Source organism: Phyllobates terribilis, unplaced genomic scaffold (assembly GCF_046119375.1).
Source record: "Phyllobates terribilis strain yellow unplaced genomic scaffold, ASM4611937v1 Scaffold_2__4_contigs__length_985480577, whole genome shotgun sequence".
NCBI classification, from domain to species: Eukaryota; Metazoa; Chordata; class Amphibia; order Anura; family Dendrobatidae; genus Phyllobates; species Phyllobates terribilis.
Genome location: NW_027362762.1, coordinates 411,595,993 through 411,610,614, shown reverse-complemented (window position 1 = coordinate 411,610,614; position 14,622 = coordinate 411,595,993). Strand labels below are relative to the sequence as shown.

The 14,622-nt window shown below is 53.3% G+C and overlaps 1 protein-coding gene across 1 annotated transcript in view; it reads left to right on the top strand.

Annotated features, from left to right (window-relative positions):
• Positions 1 to 12,667, top strand: part of LOC141246029 (T-complex protein 1 subunit zeta-like) — a 22,954-nt gene extending 10,287 nt beyond the window's left edge. The window contains exons 11-12 of the mRNA XM_073669105.1: positions 9,732 to 9,797; positions 12,421 to 12,667. Of these exons, the coding sequence (XP_073525206.1) occupies positions 9,732 to 9,797; positions 12,421 to 12,667 (313 nt within the window). The remainder of the gene's footprint in view (positions 1 to 9,731; positions 9,798 to 12,420) is intronic.
• Positions 12,668 to 14,622: the final 1,955 nt, after the last annotated feature.

Here is a 14,622-nt window from a genome sequence, read left to right as displayed (position 1 = left end):
CCTGTCACCCCCCCATATTATGCAGCCTGTCACCCCCCATATTATGCAGCCTGTCACCCCCCCATATTATGCAGCCTGTCACCCCCCCATATTATGCAGCCTGTCACCCCCCCATATTATGCAGCCTGTCACCCCCCCATATTATGCAGCCTGTCACCCCCCCATATTATGCAGCCTGTCACCCCCCCATATTATGCAGCCTGTCACCCCCCCATATTATGCAGCCTGTCACCCCCCCATATTATGCAGCCTGTCACCCCCCCCATATTATGCAGCCTGTCACCCCCCCATATTATGCAGCCTGTCACCCCCCCATATTATGCAGCCTGTCACCCCCCCATATTATGCAGCCTGTCACCCCCCCATATTATGCAGCCTGTCACCCCCCCATATTATGCAGCCTGTCACCCCCCATATTATGCAGCCTGTCACCCCCCATATTACGCAGCCTGTCACCCCCCCATATTACGCAGCCTGTCACCCCCCCATATTATGCAGCCTGTCACCCCCCCATATTATGCAGCCTGTCACCCCCCCATATTATGCAGCCTGTCACCCCCCCATATTATGCAGCCTGTCACCCCCCCATATTATGCAGCCTGTCACCCCCCCATATTATGCAGCCTGTCACCCCCCCATATTATGCACTTGGGAGCCTGTCACCCCCCCATATTATGCAGCCTGTCACCCCCCCATATTATGCAGCCTGTCACCCCCCATATTATGCAGCCTGTCACCCCCCCATATTATGCAGCCTGTCACCCCCCCATATTATGCAGCCTGTCACCCCCCCATATTATGCAGCCTGTCACCCCCCCATATTATGCAGCCTGTCACCCCCCCATATTATGCAGCCTGTCACCCCCCCATATTATGCAGCCTGTCACCCCCCATATTATGCAGCCTGTCACCCCCCCATATTATGCAGCCTGTCACCCCCCCATATTATGCAGCCTGTCACCCCCCCATATTATGCAGCCTGTCACCCCCCCATATTATGCAGCATGTCACCCCCCCATATTATGCAGCCAGCAGGATGTCACCCCCCCATATTATGCAGCCTGTCACCCCCCCATATTATGCCACATGAGCCTGTCACCCCCCATATTATGCAGCCTGTCACCCCCCCATATTATGCAGCCTGTCACCCCCCCATATTATGCAGCCTGTCACCCCCCCATATTATGCAGCCTGTCACCCCCCCATATTATGCAGCCTGTCACCCCCCCCCCCCATATTATGCAGCCTGTCACCCCCCCCCCATATTATGCAGCCTGTCACCCCCCATATTATGCAGGATGTCACCCCCCCATATTATGCAGGATGTCACCCCCCCATATTATGCAGCATGCAGGATGTCACCCCCTCCATATCATGCACATGCAGCATGTCACCCCCCCATATAATGCCACATGCAGCATGTCACCCCCCCATATCATGCCACATGTCACCCCCCCCATATCATGCCACATGCAGCAGGTCACCCCCCCATATCATGCCACATGCAGCAGGTCACCCCCCCATATCATGCCACATGCAGCAGGTCACCCCCCCATATCATGCCACATGCAGCAGGTCACCCCCCCATATCATGCCACATGCAGCAGGTCACCCCCCCATATCATGCCACATGCAGCAGGTCACCCCCCCATATCATGCCACATGCAGCAGGTCACCCCCCATATCATGCCACATGCAGCAGGTCACCCCCCCATATCATGCCACATGCAGCAGGTCACCCCCCCATATCATGCCACATGCAGCAGGTCACCCCCCCATATCATGCCACATGCAGCAGGTCACCCCCCCATATCATGCCACATGCAGCAGGTCACCCCCCCATATCATGCCACATGCAGCAGGTCACCCCCCATATCATGCCACATGCAGCAGGTCACCCCCCCATATCATGCCACATGCAGCAGGTCACCCCCCCCATATCATGCCACATGCAGCAGGTCACCCCCCCCCATATCATGCCACATGCAGCAGGTCACCCCCCCCCATATCATGCCACATGCAGCAGGTCACCCCCCCATATCATGCCACATGCAGCAGGTCACCCCCCCATATCATGCCACATGCAGCAGGTCACCCCCCCATATCATGCCACATGCAGCATGTCACCCCCCCCATATCATGCCACATGCAGCATGTCACCCCCCCCATATCATGCCACATGCAGCATGTCACCCCCCATATCATGCCACATGTCACCCCCCCATATCATGCCACATGCAGCAGGTCACCCCCCCATATCATGCCACATGCAGCAGGTCACCCCCCCATATCATGCCACATGCAGCAGGTCACCCCCCCATATCATGCCACATGCAGCAGGTCACCCCCCCATATCATGCCACATGCAGCAGGTCACCCCCCCATATCATGCCACATGCAGCAGGTCACCCCCCCATATCATGCCACATGCAGCAGGTCACCCCCCCATATCATGCCACATGCAGCAGGTCACCCCCCCCATATCATGCCACATGCAGCAGGTCACCCCCCCATATCATGCCACATGCAGCAGGTCACCCCCCCATATCATGCCACATGCAGCAGGTCACCCCCCCATATCATGCCACATGCAGCAGGTCACCCCCCCATATCATGCCACATGCAGCAGGTCACCCCCCCATATCATGCCACATGCAGCAGGTCACCCCCCCATATCATGCCACATGCAGCAGGTCACCCCCCCCATATCATGCCACATGCAGCAGGTCACCCCCCCCATATCATGCCACATGCAGCAGGTCACCCCCCCCATATCATGCCACATGCAGCAGGTCACCCCCCCCATATCATGCCACATGCAGCAGGTCACCCCCCCATATCATGCCACATGCAGCAGGTCACCCCCCCCATATCATGCCACATGCAGCATGTCACCCCCCCATATCATGCCACATGCAGCATGTCACCCCCCCCATATCATGCCACATGCAGCATGTCACCCCCCCATATCATGCCACATGCAGCATGTCACCCCCCCATATCATGCCACATCCATATCATGCCACATGCAGCATGTCACCCCCCCATATCATGCCACATGCAGCATGTCACCCCCCATATCATGCCACATGCAGCATGTCACCCCCCCATATCATGCCACATGCAGCATGTCACCCCCCCCATATCATGCCACATGCAGCATGTCACCCCCCCATATCATGCCACATGCAGCATGTCACCCCCCCATATCATGCCACATGCAGCATGTCACCCCCCCAAGAGAGATCATCATGCCACATGCAGCATGTCACCCCCCCATATCATGCCACATGCAGCATGTCACCCCCCCATATCATGCCACATGCAGCATGTCACCCCCCCATATCATGCCACATGCAGCATGTCACCCCCAGAGAGACCCATATCATGCCACATGCAGCATGTCACCCCCCCATATCATGCCACATGCAGCATGTCACCCCCCCCATATCATGCCACATGCAGCATGTCACCCCCCCATATCATGCCACATGCAGCATGTCACCCCCCATATCATGCCACATGCAGCATGTCACCCCCCCATATCATGCCACATGCAGCATGTCACCCCCCCATATCATGCCACATGCAGCATGTCACCCCCCCATATCATGCCACATGCAGCATGTCACCCCCCCATATCATGCCACATGCAGCATGTCACCCCCCCATATCATGCCACATGCAGCATGTCACCCCCCCATATCATGCCACATGCAGCATGTCACCCCCCCATATCATGCCACATGCAGCATGTCACCCCCCCATATCATGCCACATGCAGCATGTCACCCCCCCATATCATGCCACATGCAGCATGTCACCCCCCCATATCATGCCACATGCAGCATGTCACCCCCCCATATCATGCCACATGCAGCATGTCACCCCCCCATATCATGCCACATGCAGCATGTCACCCCCCCATATCATGCCACATGCAGCATGTCACCCCCCCATATCATGCCACATGCAGCATGTCACCCCCCCCATATCATGCCACATGCAGCATGTCACCCCCCCCATATCATGCCACATGCAGCATGTCACCCCCCCATATCATGCCACATGCAGCATGTCACCCCCCCATATCATGCCACATGCAGCATGTCACCCCCCCATATCATGCCACATGCAGCATGTCACCCCCCCATATCATGCCACATGCAGCATGTCACCCCCCCCATATCATGCCACATGCAGCATGTCACCCCCCCCCATATCATGCCACATGCAGCATGTCACCCCCCCCCATATCATGCCACATGCAGCATGTCACCCCCCCCATATCATGCCACATGCAGCATGTCACCCCCCCCATATCATGCCACATGCAGCATGTCACCCCCCCATATCATGCCACATGCAGCATGTCACCCCCCCATATCATGCCACATGCAGCATGTCACCCCCCCATATCATGCCACATGCAGCATGTCACCCCCCCCATATCATGCCACATGCAGCATGTCACCCCCCCATATCATGCCACATGCAGCATGTCACCCCCCCCATATCATGCCACATGCAGCATGTCACCCCCCCATGCAGCATGTCACCCCCCCATATCCTGCCCCATGCCACCCCCCAATGCAGCATGTCACCCCCCCATATCCTGCCCCATGCAGCATGTCACCCCCCCATATCCTGCCCCATGCAGCATGTCACCCCCCCATATCCTGCCACATGCAGCATGTCACCCCCCCATATCATGCCACATGCAGCATGTCACCCCCCCATATCATGCCACATGCAGCATGTCACCCCCCCATGCAGCATGTCACCCCCCCATATCCTGCCCCATGCCACCCCCCCAATGCAGCATGTCACCCCCCCATATCCTGCCCCATGCAGCATGTCACCCCCCCATATCCTGCCCCATGCAGCATGTCACCCCCCCATATCCTGCCCCATGCAGCATGTCACCCCCCCCATATCCTGCCCCATGCAGCATGTCACCCCCCCATATCCTGCCTCATGCAGCATGTCACCCCCCCCATATCCTGCCCCATGCAGCATGTCACCCCCCCATATCCTGCCTCATGCAGCATGTCACCCCCCCATATCCTGCCTCATGCAGCATGTCACCCCCCCATATCCTGCCCCATGCAGCATGTCACCCCCCCATATCCTGCCCCATGCAGCATGTCACCCCCCCATATCCTGCCCCATGCAGCATGTCACCCCCCCCATATCCTGCCCCATGCAGCATGTCACCCCCCCATATCCTGCCCCATGCAGCATGTCACCCCCCCATATCCTGCCCCATGCAGCATGTCACCCCCCCATATCCTGCCCCATGCAGCATGTCACCCCCCCATATCCTGCCCCATGCAGCATGTCACCCCCCATATCCTGCCCCATGCAGCATGTCACCCCCCATATCCTGCCCCATGCAGCATATCACCCCCCCCCATATCTTGCCCCATGCAGCATGTCACCCCCCCCCATATTATACCCCATGCAGCATGTCACCCCCCCCCCATATTATACCCCATGCAGCATGTCACCCCCCCCCATATCCTGCCCCATGGAGCATGTCACCCCCCATATCCTGCCCCATGCAGCATGTCACCCCCCCCATATCCTGCCCCATGCAGCATGTCACCCCCTCCCATATAATGACCTATTTCCGCAGCAGAAGGGAAGGAAGGGAGACACAGATCCATTACTAGTGGGTAGGCGGAGCCCCACAGGATAGTTTACCTCAGATTAGGAAAAGTGATGACCGGCCCCTCCAGCTTAGGCTCCTCCTACTCCCATGTCCTTCAGTCTAAAATTTGAGGTCGCAGAGGATAGTTGCTGCCTTTGCAGCTCCTCAGAAGAATTTTTTGTTTTATCATTTCCGGAGACCTGGACCCCCCGTGGTCTAGAGGTCTTAGGGGGTCTCGGCGCTGCTGGGACCCCTGACCCTCCCCTGGCAGTTCTGTGTACCCCCTAAGGAGGTCCCCGCAGAAGCCTGCCGGCCTCGGGGGATACAGGGCGCTCCCTGGCGGAGACGCACACCGCTTCTGTGGGGTCCCTGCGCGCTCCGCCGTGGGGGGAGCAAAGGGCCACGGCGCCACACATCCCTGGGGATCCCTGTGGCGCTCAGCTGGGTAAGTGCTCTCATGGTTTGAGTGCTTCAGCGGCTGCGGCGGCAGCCACTGTTACTGTTTCAAGTGGTGACTGCTGTTTTGTCCTTGCAGGATATCACCGCTGCAGGCGTTTGTGTAATTCTCTGCTGGCAGGGGAGCAGGGACGGAGGAGCGCGGGCTCCGTTAGTATGCAGCGGTGGGGGGGCGTGGCTTCATGCCTCTCTGCTGCCTGTCATCATAGCCTCAGACAGGAAGCGCCAGGAAAGCGCACGCTGGAGCTGACCCAGCCCCCTCTTCTTCTGGCCATTACCTCGTGCAACCTCCTGCTCCCTGCTCCCCGCTCTCTATACCAGACACCGAGCACTGTGGCTTAAGGAAGAGCAGTCACCGCGGCCAGCTGGTGAGTCACTTCTGCCTTTTTAGGCAGAAGATTCCTTTTTCACACTATTGCAGCGCAGAGCACCTTACTGCTGGCCTGTTAAGGCAGACAGGGTGTGCTATATCCGGCGCTGCTACCTCCCCGCTGAGGAGGCTCTGGGTCTCGCACACCGCTGTCCTTTTAAGGCAAAGGTGTTTTGCGTGGTCAGCAGCATTAACCCCTTCTGAGGGTCTGGCCTCATCAGGGCAGTTAACCCTTTCTGGACCCTAGTCTGTTAGGTTAACTTGGGTTCTGCAGGAAGCTGGGGTAGCTCTTCTCCCTCTAAGGAGGAGCTTTAACCCTTCAGTGCTTGGGTTTTTTTTGTGTAGGAACAGGCTGTGGTAGCGGAATCACACATCCTCGGTCCTGTACCCATTGTAAGGGGTTATTATCGCTGTCGCGTATATCAACCATCAGGGCGGGACGAGGAGTTCCAGACTCATGATGGAGGTCTCTCGGATCCTGGTATAGGCAGAGTCCAGGGTTCCAGCCAGCTCCGCGATTCACATCCCAGGAGTGCTGAATATCACGGCGGACTTCCTCAGTCGCGAGCAGGTGGATCCCGGAGAATGGAGTCTTCATCCGGAAGTTTTTGCACTGCTGTGCTCCCGTTGGGGGACTCCCCAGGTGGACTTGATGGCATCCAGGCTGAGCGCCAGGGTTCCGACGTTCATGTCCAGGTCCAGGGACCCGGAGGCTGTGGCGGTAGATGCTCTAGTGGCCCCGTGGGACCAGTTCGAGCTGATCTACGTGTTTCCGCCGGTATCCTTACTTCCTCTGGTGATCCGGCGGATCAAACTCGAACGAATTCTGGAGATTTTGGTGGCGCCAGATTGGCCGCGGAGGGCGTGGTATTCAACGCTGGTGTCTCTTCTGGCGGCGCCTCCGTTTCCACTGCCTCTTCGCCCGGACCTGTTAACCAAAGGGCCCATTCGTCATCCGGACCTGAAGTAGTTTCGTTTGACGGCGAGGCACTTGAGACCGAGATCTTGACCCGTCGTGGGTTTTCGGCTGAGGTCATTGCCACCTTGCGGGCGGCCAGAGGTCCAGCTACGACTAGGATTTATCACAGAACTTGGGAGGCCTTCTATTCATGGTGTTCTGGATCGTCAAGGAACCCGGGGGTTTTTTCCATTCCAACTTCTTGGCTTTCTGCAATGTGGTTTGGCCAAGGGTCTGGCGGTTGGTACCTTGCGGGGTCAGGTATCTGCACTATCCGTGCTTTTTCGGAAGGCTATTGCCTCGCGCAGGGATGTGCGTTCGTTTTTTCGCGGGGTTGCACGTCAGTTTCCGCCTCGGAGGGCGTTTGTGGCTCCTTGGCGGCTCAATCTAGTCTTGGAGGCTCTTCAGCATGGGCCGTTTGAGCCTATGGATTCAGCTACGCTTTCTTGGAAGGTGGCCTTCCTGGTGGCGGTCACCTCTTTGAGAAGGGTTTCTGAGTTGGCGGCACTGTCTTGCTCGCCCCCTCTTCTGAAGTTCCACTCGGATCGTGTGGTGCTTCGTACCCGTGGCGATTTTCTGCCTAAAGTGGTGTCGCGTTTCCACGTCAATCAGGACATCGTGTTGCCCTCCCTCTGTCCGAATCCAAAGAGTCCAAAGGAGTGAGCCTTGCACTCGTTGGATTTGGTGCGGGCTTTGAAGTTCTATCTTACAATCACGCAAGGGTTTCGGAAGTCGGACTCTCTTTTTGTGATTCCTGCTGGTCGTCGGCGTGGTCAGCGGGCTTCCAAGGACACTATAGCTCGGTGGATACGTTCGGCTATCCTGGAGGCGTACCGGCTCAAGGGCGAGCCTTGTCCGGTTAAGGTTCGAGCTCATTCCACGAGAGCTGTTGGTTCGTCGTGGGCTTTTCGTCAGGGGGCCTCGGCAGTGCAGCTCTGCCGGGCGGCTACCTGGCGCTCCGTTCACACTTTTACTAAATTTTATAAAGTGGACGTGAGTGCTTCCGTCGATGCGGCCTTGGGACGCAGGGTCCTGCAGGCGGCGGTGGTTTAGGTTATCTCTTTATCTAGTTTTGGCACTTGTTGCGTGCTTGCCTAAGTTGTTGGGGTGTTGGCGATTCTGCCACCGTTTCCCACCCTTGAGTTTTGGACTGCTTTGGGACGTCCCACTAGTAATGGATCTGTGTCTCCCTTCCTTCCCTTCTGCTGCTGAAAGACGGATTTTGGTAAGACCTTACCTGTAAAATCCTTTTCAGCGAAGGAAGGAAGGGAGACACAGCACCCTCCCTTGGCAGAAGTGATTATTGTTTTCCAGATGCGGCGCGACTCCTCTCTGATGGCGGTTATCTGGGCGGGGGTCGGCGTGCTAGGGCTCTGTTCCAGCATTGCCAGCTCATCGCAGTTGTCAGGTCCAGTGAGTAGTGCCTGGAACTGTGTGTTTTTTTCTGTTATATGCTTAACCTGTTCTCTCGCATTTCTGAGTTTTCAGAAGGGGTTGTGTTGTTCCCCTGGTGTTGTCTGCTCTTCCTTAGCTTGTGTACAGACTCAAGGACATGGGAGTAGGAGGAGCCTAAGCTGGAGGGGCCGGTCGTCACTTTTTATAAATCTGAGGTGAACTATCCTGTGGGGCTCCGCCTACCCCACTAGTAATGGATCTGTGTCTCCCTTCCTTCCTTCGCTGAAAAGGATTTTACAGGTAAGGTCTTACCAAAATCCGTCTGCCTCCATACATTAAAATAAAAAATCCAATACTCACCTCACTTCTCACTTGCTGCCGCTGCTCTACTCTGGTCTGGCCTCCAGCGTCGCGGCGGCGTTGTCCCGCTCTGCGCTGCCTGTGACGGCACTCGGGAGGGCGCGGTGTAAAGACGTCACCGCGCCCTCTGACCTGAGACGTCACAGGAAGCGCAGAGCAGGAAGACAGCGGATCTGCAGACGCACGGGGACAGGTAAGTATCCGCCTGCCGGGGCCCTGAGCAAGCGGGGGGAAGGGCGGGCAATGGCACCGCTCCCCTCTCCTCCGCCCAATGCCTGGCGGGCCGGATAAAAGTCCTCCGCAGGCCGCATGTGGCCTGCGGGCCGTAGTTTGAGGACCCCTGCTCTAGTCCTTTGAAAACTTAATTATGAAGAATACAGATTCCAAAAGTGTGAATGTGCGCAAGGCTGTGTTGTAAAGTGTGACCTCATTACCTAATGGTTCTCAGTGTGGCACCCAAAAATATAGGAGTGAAAGTACTGTAGTCCGGACAGTGTAAGGCTTTGTTCACACGTTGCGTTTTTTTTTTTTTCCTGCAGGCAAAACCTGCTCTTTCCACTAAAGAAGCTGCTTCCAAAAGCAGGTTTTGCTACGTTTTTGTCAGGGTACATTTCTCTTGTGCATGCTGATACAATATAGTGCATAAAAAAACATGATTTAACTTACTCAGGTTTTGGCACCAAAAACGCAGCAAAACCTGATACCTGAATTTTTTGCTGAATTTTTGCACTTACCCATTGCTTTCTATGGTGAAAAAAATCTGCAAATATGCTGAAAGTGACATGCTGCATTTTGCAAAAAACAGCAGTTTGCCAAATCAGAGAAAAAAAAAACTGCATGAGATTTCTGAAATCTCATGGCCTTTGCTGGTACTGTAAAACACAGCTTAAAATAAGCAACATGTGAACATAGCTAGAACTCGTATGCGAAAAATGGACGTCTAATAGAACTCTAAGGCTGTTTTTTCACTGATAGAACCTAATATCGGCTGGGGGGGGGGGGGGTTCCTATGGGGACTGCATGTTCAGTGCATATGTGGCACCCCAGGGGTCTGGTTTCCACAGTAACGGCAATGTTATGTCTGAGAGCAGGTGGGAGGTCTCTTGGTCAGGAATCCTATGCATGCCACACCTCCTGCCCAGTCCTGGGAGGGGAAGAACTTCCCCTATATAAACCTGGGGCTGAGGCAGGGTTAGAGAGTTCAGAGGGAGAGTTCAGTCAGGAGGGCTGACAGGGAGCTGTGGCTCCGGCTGGGCCCAGCTCCTGGGCCATGCCAGAAGTAGAGACAGAGAAGAGAAGCAGCTATGGGAAGAAACAACAGGAGCTCTGTGGGAGCAGTGTTACAAGGAGTCAGGGGCTGGCAGCTGCAGAGCTCGCCCTGACTGAGAAGATTTCTTACCGGACCCGGAGTCCGAGGCTGTGGGGACTAACTCCTACCCAGCAGCAGAATCCGTCAGGCAGGGGATTTCAGGTCCTCTGGCCAAGAAACCCGAAGGCACGGTCACACGCATGGGACCAGCACCGCCGTCGTGGAGCGGAAGCTACTAGAAGGCCCCGAGTCACCAGCCATACGGGTGAGCACCACACGGTACACTCAGGGACGTGGGCTACTTTTACCCGCCTCTAGCAAGGTAGCCAGAAGAGTACAGTTAGCTGGGAAGGCCTACAACTCCGCCTGGCCAGGGGAGATCCCATCTGCTCAAGGACTGACCAGGCCCCGATCGCTAGCCAGTACTCCGGGAGGGTCTATCTTTATCACCAGCAAAGACCCTGAACTACACCGCATCGTCTCTGAGTGATTCCTGCTACCCCCATCATCCACGTCGGCTGCTCTGAGGCCATACCCCTCCCGTTGGGGGTTATACCATCTACGCTGCACCATCCATCCACCGGCCTCAGCGGTCTGCCCTGCAGCGGCAGCTCCATAGCTGCATTCAACGGGTGGCGTAGTCGTACAACATCTACCGCTAATACAACGCCACTTAGTCTGACTCCCTGGGCACGGACCGGGTCACCGCCACGAGACTACAACCCTCAAAAGATCCGGCTCCGGGTAAGCTCCCGCGTGCGCAACGCAGCGCGACACAGGCCCAGGGGCGCGTCACATACACCACTGGGACAAGTCAAGTTAGGGAGGTGGATATATGTGTAATGTCGGGCAGCACCTGGACTGCCAGATAGAAGGTAGAGATTTATTTGTTCCTCAGCCGAGTAAAACTGCTAAACCTCTGACACTCCAATGAAAATCTGAACAAAATCACTGATGAAACTAGGAGAATTTTTCTTGCTCATGGGGGGGAAAAAAGACCTGAATAAATCCTGTTAGGTCTCGCTCACACGACCGAGTGCTGTCCGATGTTACATCAGATAGCACTCAGCCCAATGTTTTACTATGTGCAGATCAGTGATTTTGTTTCTCATGTCGATTCGACATGAGAAAACAATTGCAGCATGCTGCAGGTTCATCTGCTAATCGGATCACGCGCACCCATACAAGTCTATGGGTGCGAGTGAAACTTCGGAGTGCACTCGGATGACATCCGAGTGCAACCCGAAGTACACGCACAGAGACAAAGGAGAAGATTGAGAAATTAAGGTCTTCATTTGAGAGAATTGGATCATTAGCATAATTGGCCTGATTCTCTCGCATAAGAGACTATATATACAGCTAGCCCTTAATCTGTATGGCATATGATATTTCCATTCATGTGGCTCTATACCAAAGCCACCAGGTTTTATAAAAGACAATATTGAAACAACTATCATAATCACTAACTTGATCTTGCTGATCACAGCCATTTGTAAGCTTTCCAGTATTTGCACGGTAATGTTTGGGCAGAGGACTGCTGGAAAACACAAGCAGGACACAGAATTAAGTTCTCTTTCCAACATCTTCACATTTTGGTCATTTACACAAAGTGCTCTATACAAAACTCTTAGGGCCCAATTTATCATTTGTGCTTTTCATTAACCCCCTCACCCCCAAGCCTGTTTTCACCTTCCTGACCAGGTCAAATTTTACACTTGTGAACAGTGTCATAAAAAAAATACCCAAAAGTGACAATTTTGGAAACTGCACCCCTCAAAGTGCTCAAAACCACATATAAGAAGTTTACCCTTAGGGTGCTTCACAGGAGAGCACATTAAACAATGTGGAAGGAAAAAATGAACATCTTATGTGGGAAAAATTAAGTGTTGCTTTTGCCCTAAATTTTTCTTTTTCACAAGGGTACTCGCTGTAAAATCTCTGAGTCTATACATAAACAGAGGCGTAAGCAGAATTCCAGTTTGCATTCAATCTGACAAAAGATCCTGCCAGTGGAGAAGGGAGAGGCAAATGGCTCTGATTTCCAGTGGATTGATCGGAAGGGAGATTTCCCGAGAATCCCTGGACTGTGCCATGAAGGAAGACTGCTCCCCATCCGAGGAGACTGGCGTCTGTTGTGACACCTTGCCAGTGGAGAGGAAGGAATGATTTTCCGAATTGAATGGAAGGTGGGGTGGGGGGCGGATTCATCATGCCAACGACTGCCTCACTCAGTGGCAGTAGAATGGGATGGTCCAGGAAAAGAGATCCTCTTGTCCCAAGCTGACAGGAGGGTCCGCTAAAGGGAGCGGGTATGGAACTGGGAAAAAGGCACAGCTTCCATGGTGGGCAATCTTCCCCAGTATACATGCAGAGCTGAAGAGGATGTGGGGATGGGCGCCTTAGGGAACGAGTCCCCAGATGGTGAGTTGAGATTTTCTGCTCTGGAAAGAGAATTCTGGCACACGTGGTATCGCACAGCATGCCTAAGAATATTAGACGTTGAGCCGGAATCAGGGGATTTCACAGTGTTGACTACCCAGCCGAGATGGGCAAGAGTGTCCAGTGTGATCTGAAGGCTCTGGCAACAGTCTCGGAAGGATGGACACTTGACCAAGAGATTGTCCAGATAGAGGATAATTACTATTCCTGTGGATCGAAGAATGACCATGACTGTGTGGAAGTGAGGTTCAAAGGACCCCAACCCTTTGCTTATCCCTTGCCAAATTAACTTATTCAAGTGTATACGTGAAGCTTTGATATCGGACAGACAGTCAGATACTGAACTTCTCTTGAAGAGAAATGGCGCAGGAAAGATGTGTTTATTATTCCAGCATAACATATATATATTCAGTATAAAGGAAGGTCCCAATAGGGTGGTGCCCTGAGGCAATTGAGCAATCACAGTAGTCTCTGGCCCATGGTATAGATAAGTCTCATTATCTTGTCCTATGGGGTTAAGTGATCCCTCCCCAGATATTCTCCTCATTCCTCAGGGTATTCTCTTGGGAGGTGTCATGTTGAATCCTTTGTCTCCTCTCCTTCTTGTAAACAATTTGAAAGTCCACCTCTATAACCAGTTCCAACTAATCCTTTCAGGATATTTATATAGTGACACACGAGTACAGATATCTGATATATATATATATATATATATATCAAGGTTTTCATAATATATATTAAAGTGAGGGTATATATGACTAAATGATATCCAATATAACAGATATATGCAAAACAAGATTCATAACATATAACAGAATATAAGTATAGATATGTAGTATACATCAGAGTTTCATATAATGTTTTTTAGTAGATCTTAGAATCTTATCTTTAACAGTCCCCCCTAAAAACATTTTTGAAACCCTTCATTAGATTCCCTCTCTGCTTAGCACTTGTAGAAATACATAGCAAAAATTTCACACAAAAGAATCTAGAGGTTTCATTTAATAATATAAATTCTAGATATAAGTAAATGAATCCTGCTTTCACAGCTCCCTTCTCCTTTGGCAGTGGGTGAACGCTCCAGCCGAAGTGCAAACACACAGACCCGCCCACGTACTTCTCCGCCCCTAGTGGGAGGAGCCAGCCGAGGCCGGATTCCCCAGACAAGCCTGTCCGCTACACTGCCGGATGGACCCGAACACACACAAACCACGACAAACAAGGGAACTATACAGATGCCACAATCAAGTGTTAAGGCCCCTTCACACACAACAAGATCGCCAGCGAAATCGCTACTGCGTGATGGGGCCTTTAGACTTATTACTTAAGACTGACTCTTTAATCTGGATTGTTGTCAAAGATTCTTCTGTCCAGTTATTAGTTTCCTCATCAGTCATTACCATTATAGGATCCACAGTTTTTTGTATTAGTTTCCGTATACAAGGAACAACACAACATGCCATCATCGCTAGTATAATCATTATTACAAGAATCGCCATCCCCACCTGAACTAACCATTTTTGCCAGCCACTCATCCATGAGAAATACTGGTCCCATGGATCCTTGATCCCTGAATTTTCTTTAAGTTCTTCTGATAAACTAGTAAGTTTCTTTAGAGCAATTGTTACTTTGCCTGTAGGGCCAACATTATCTGGAATATAGGTACAACAAGAGTCCCCGAA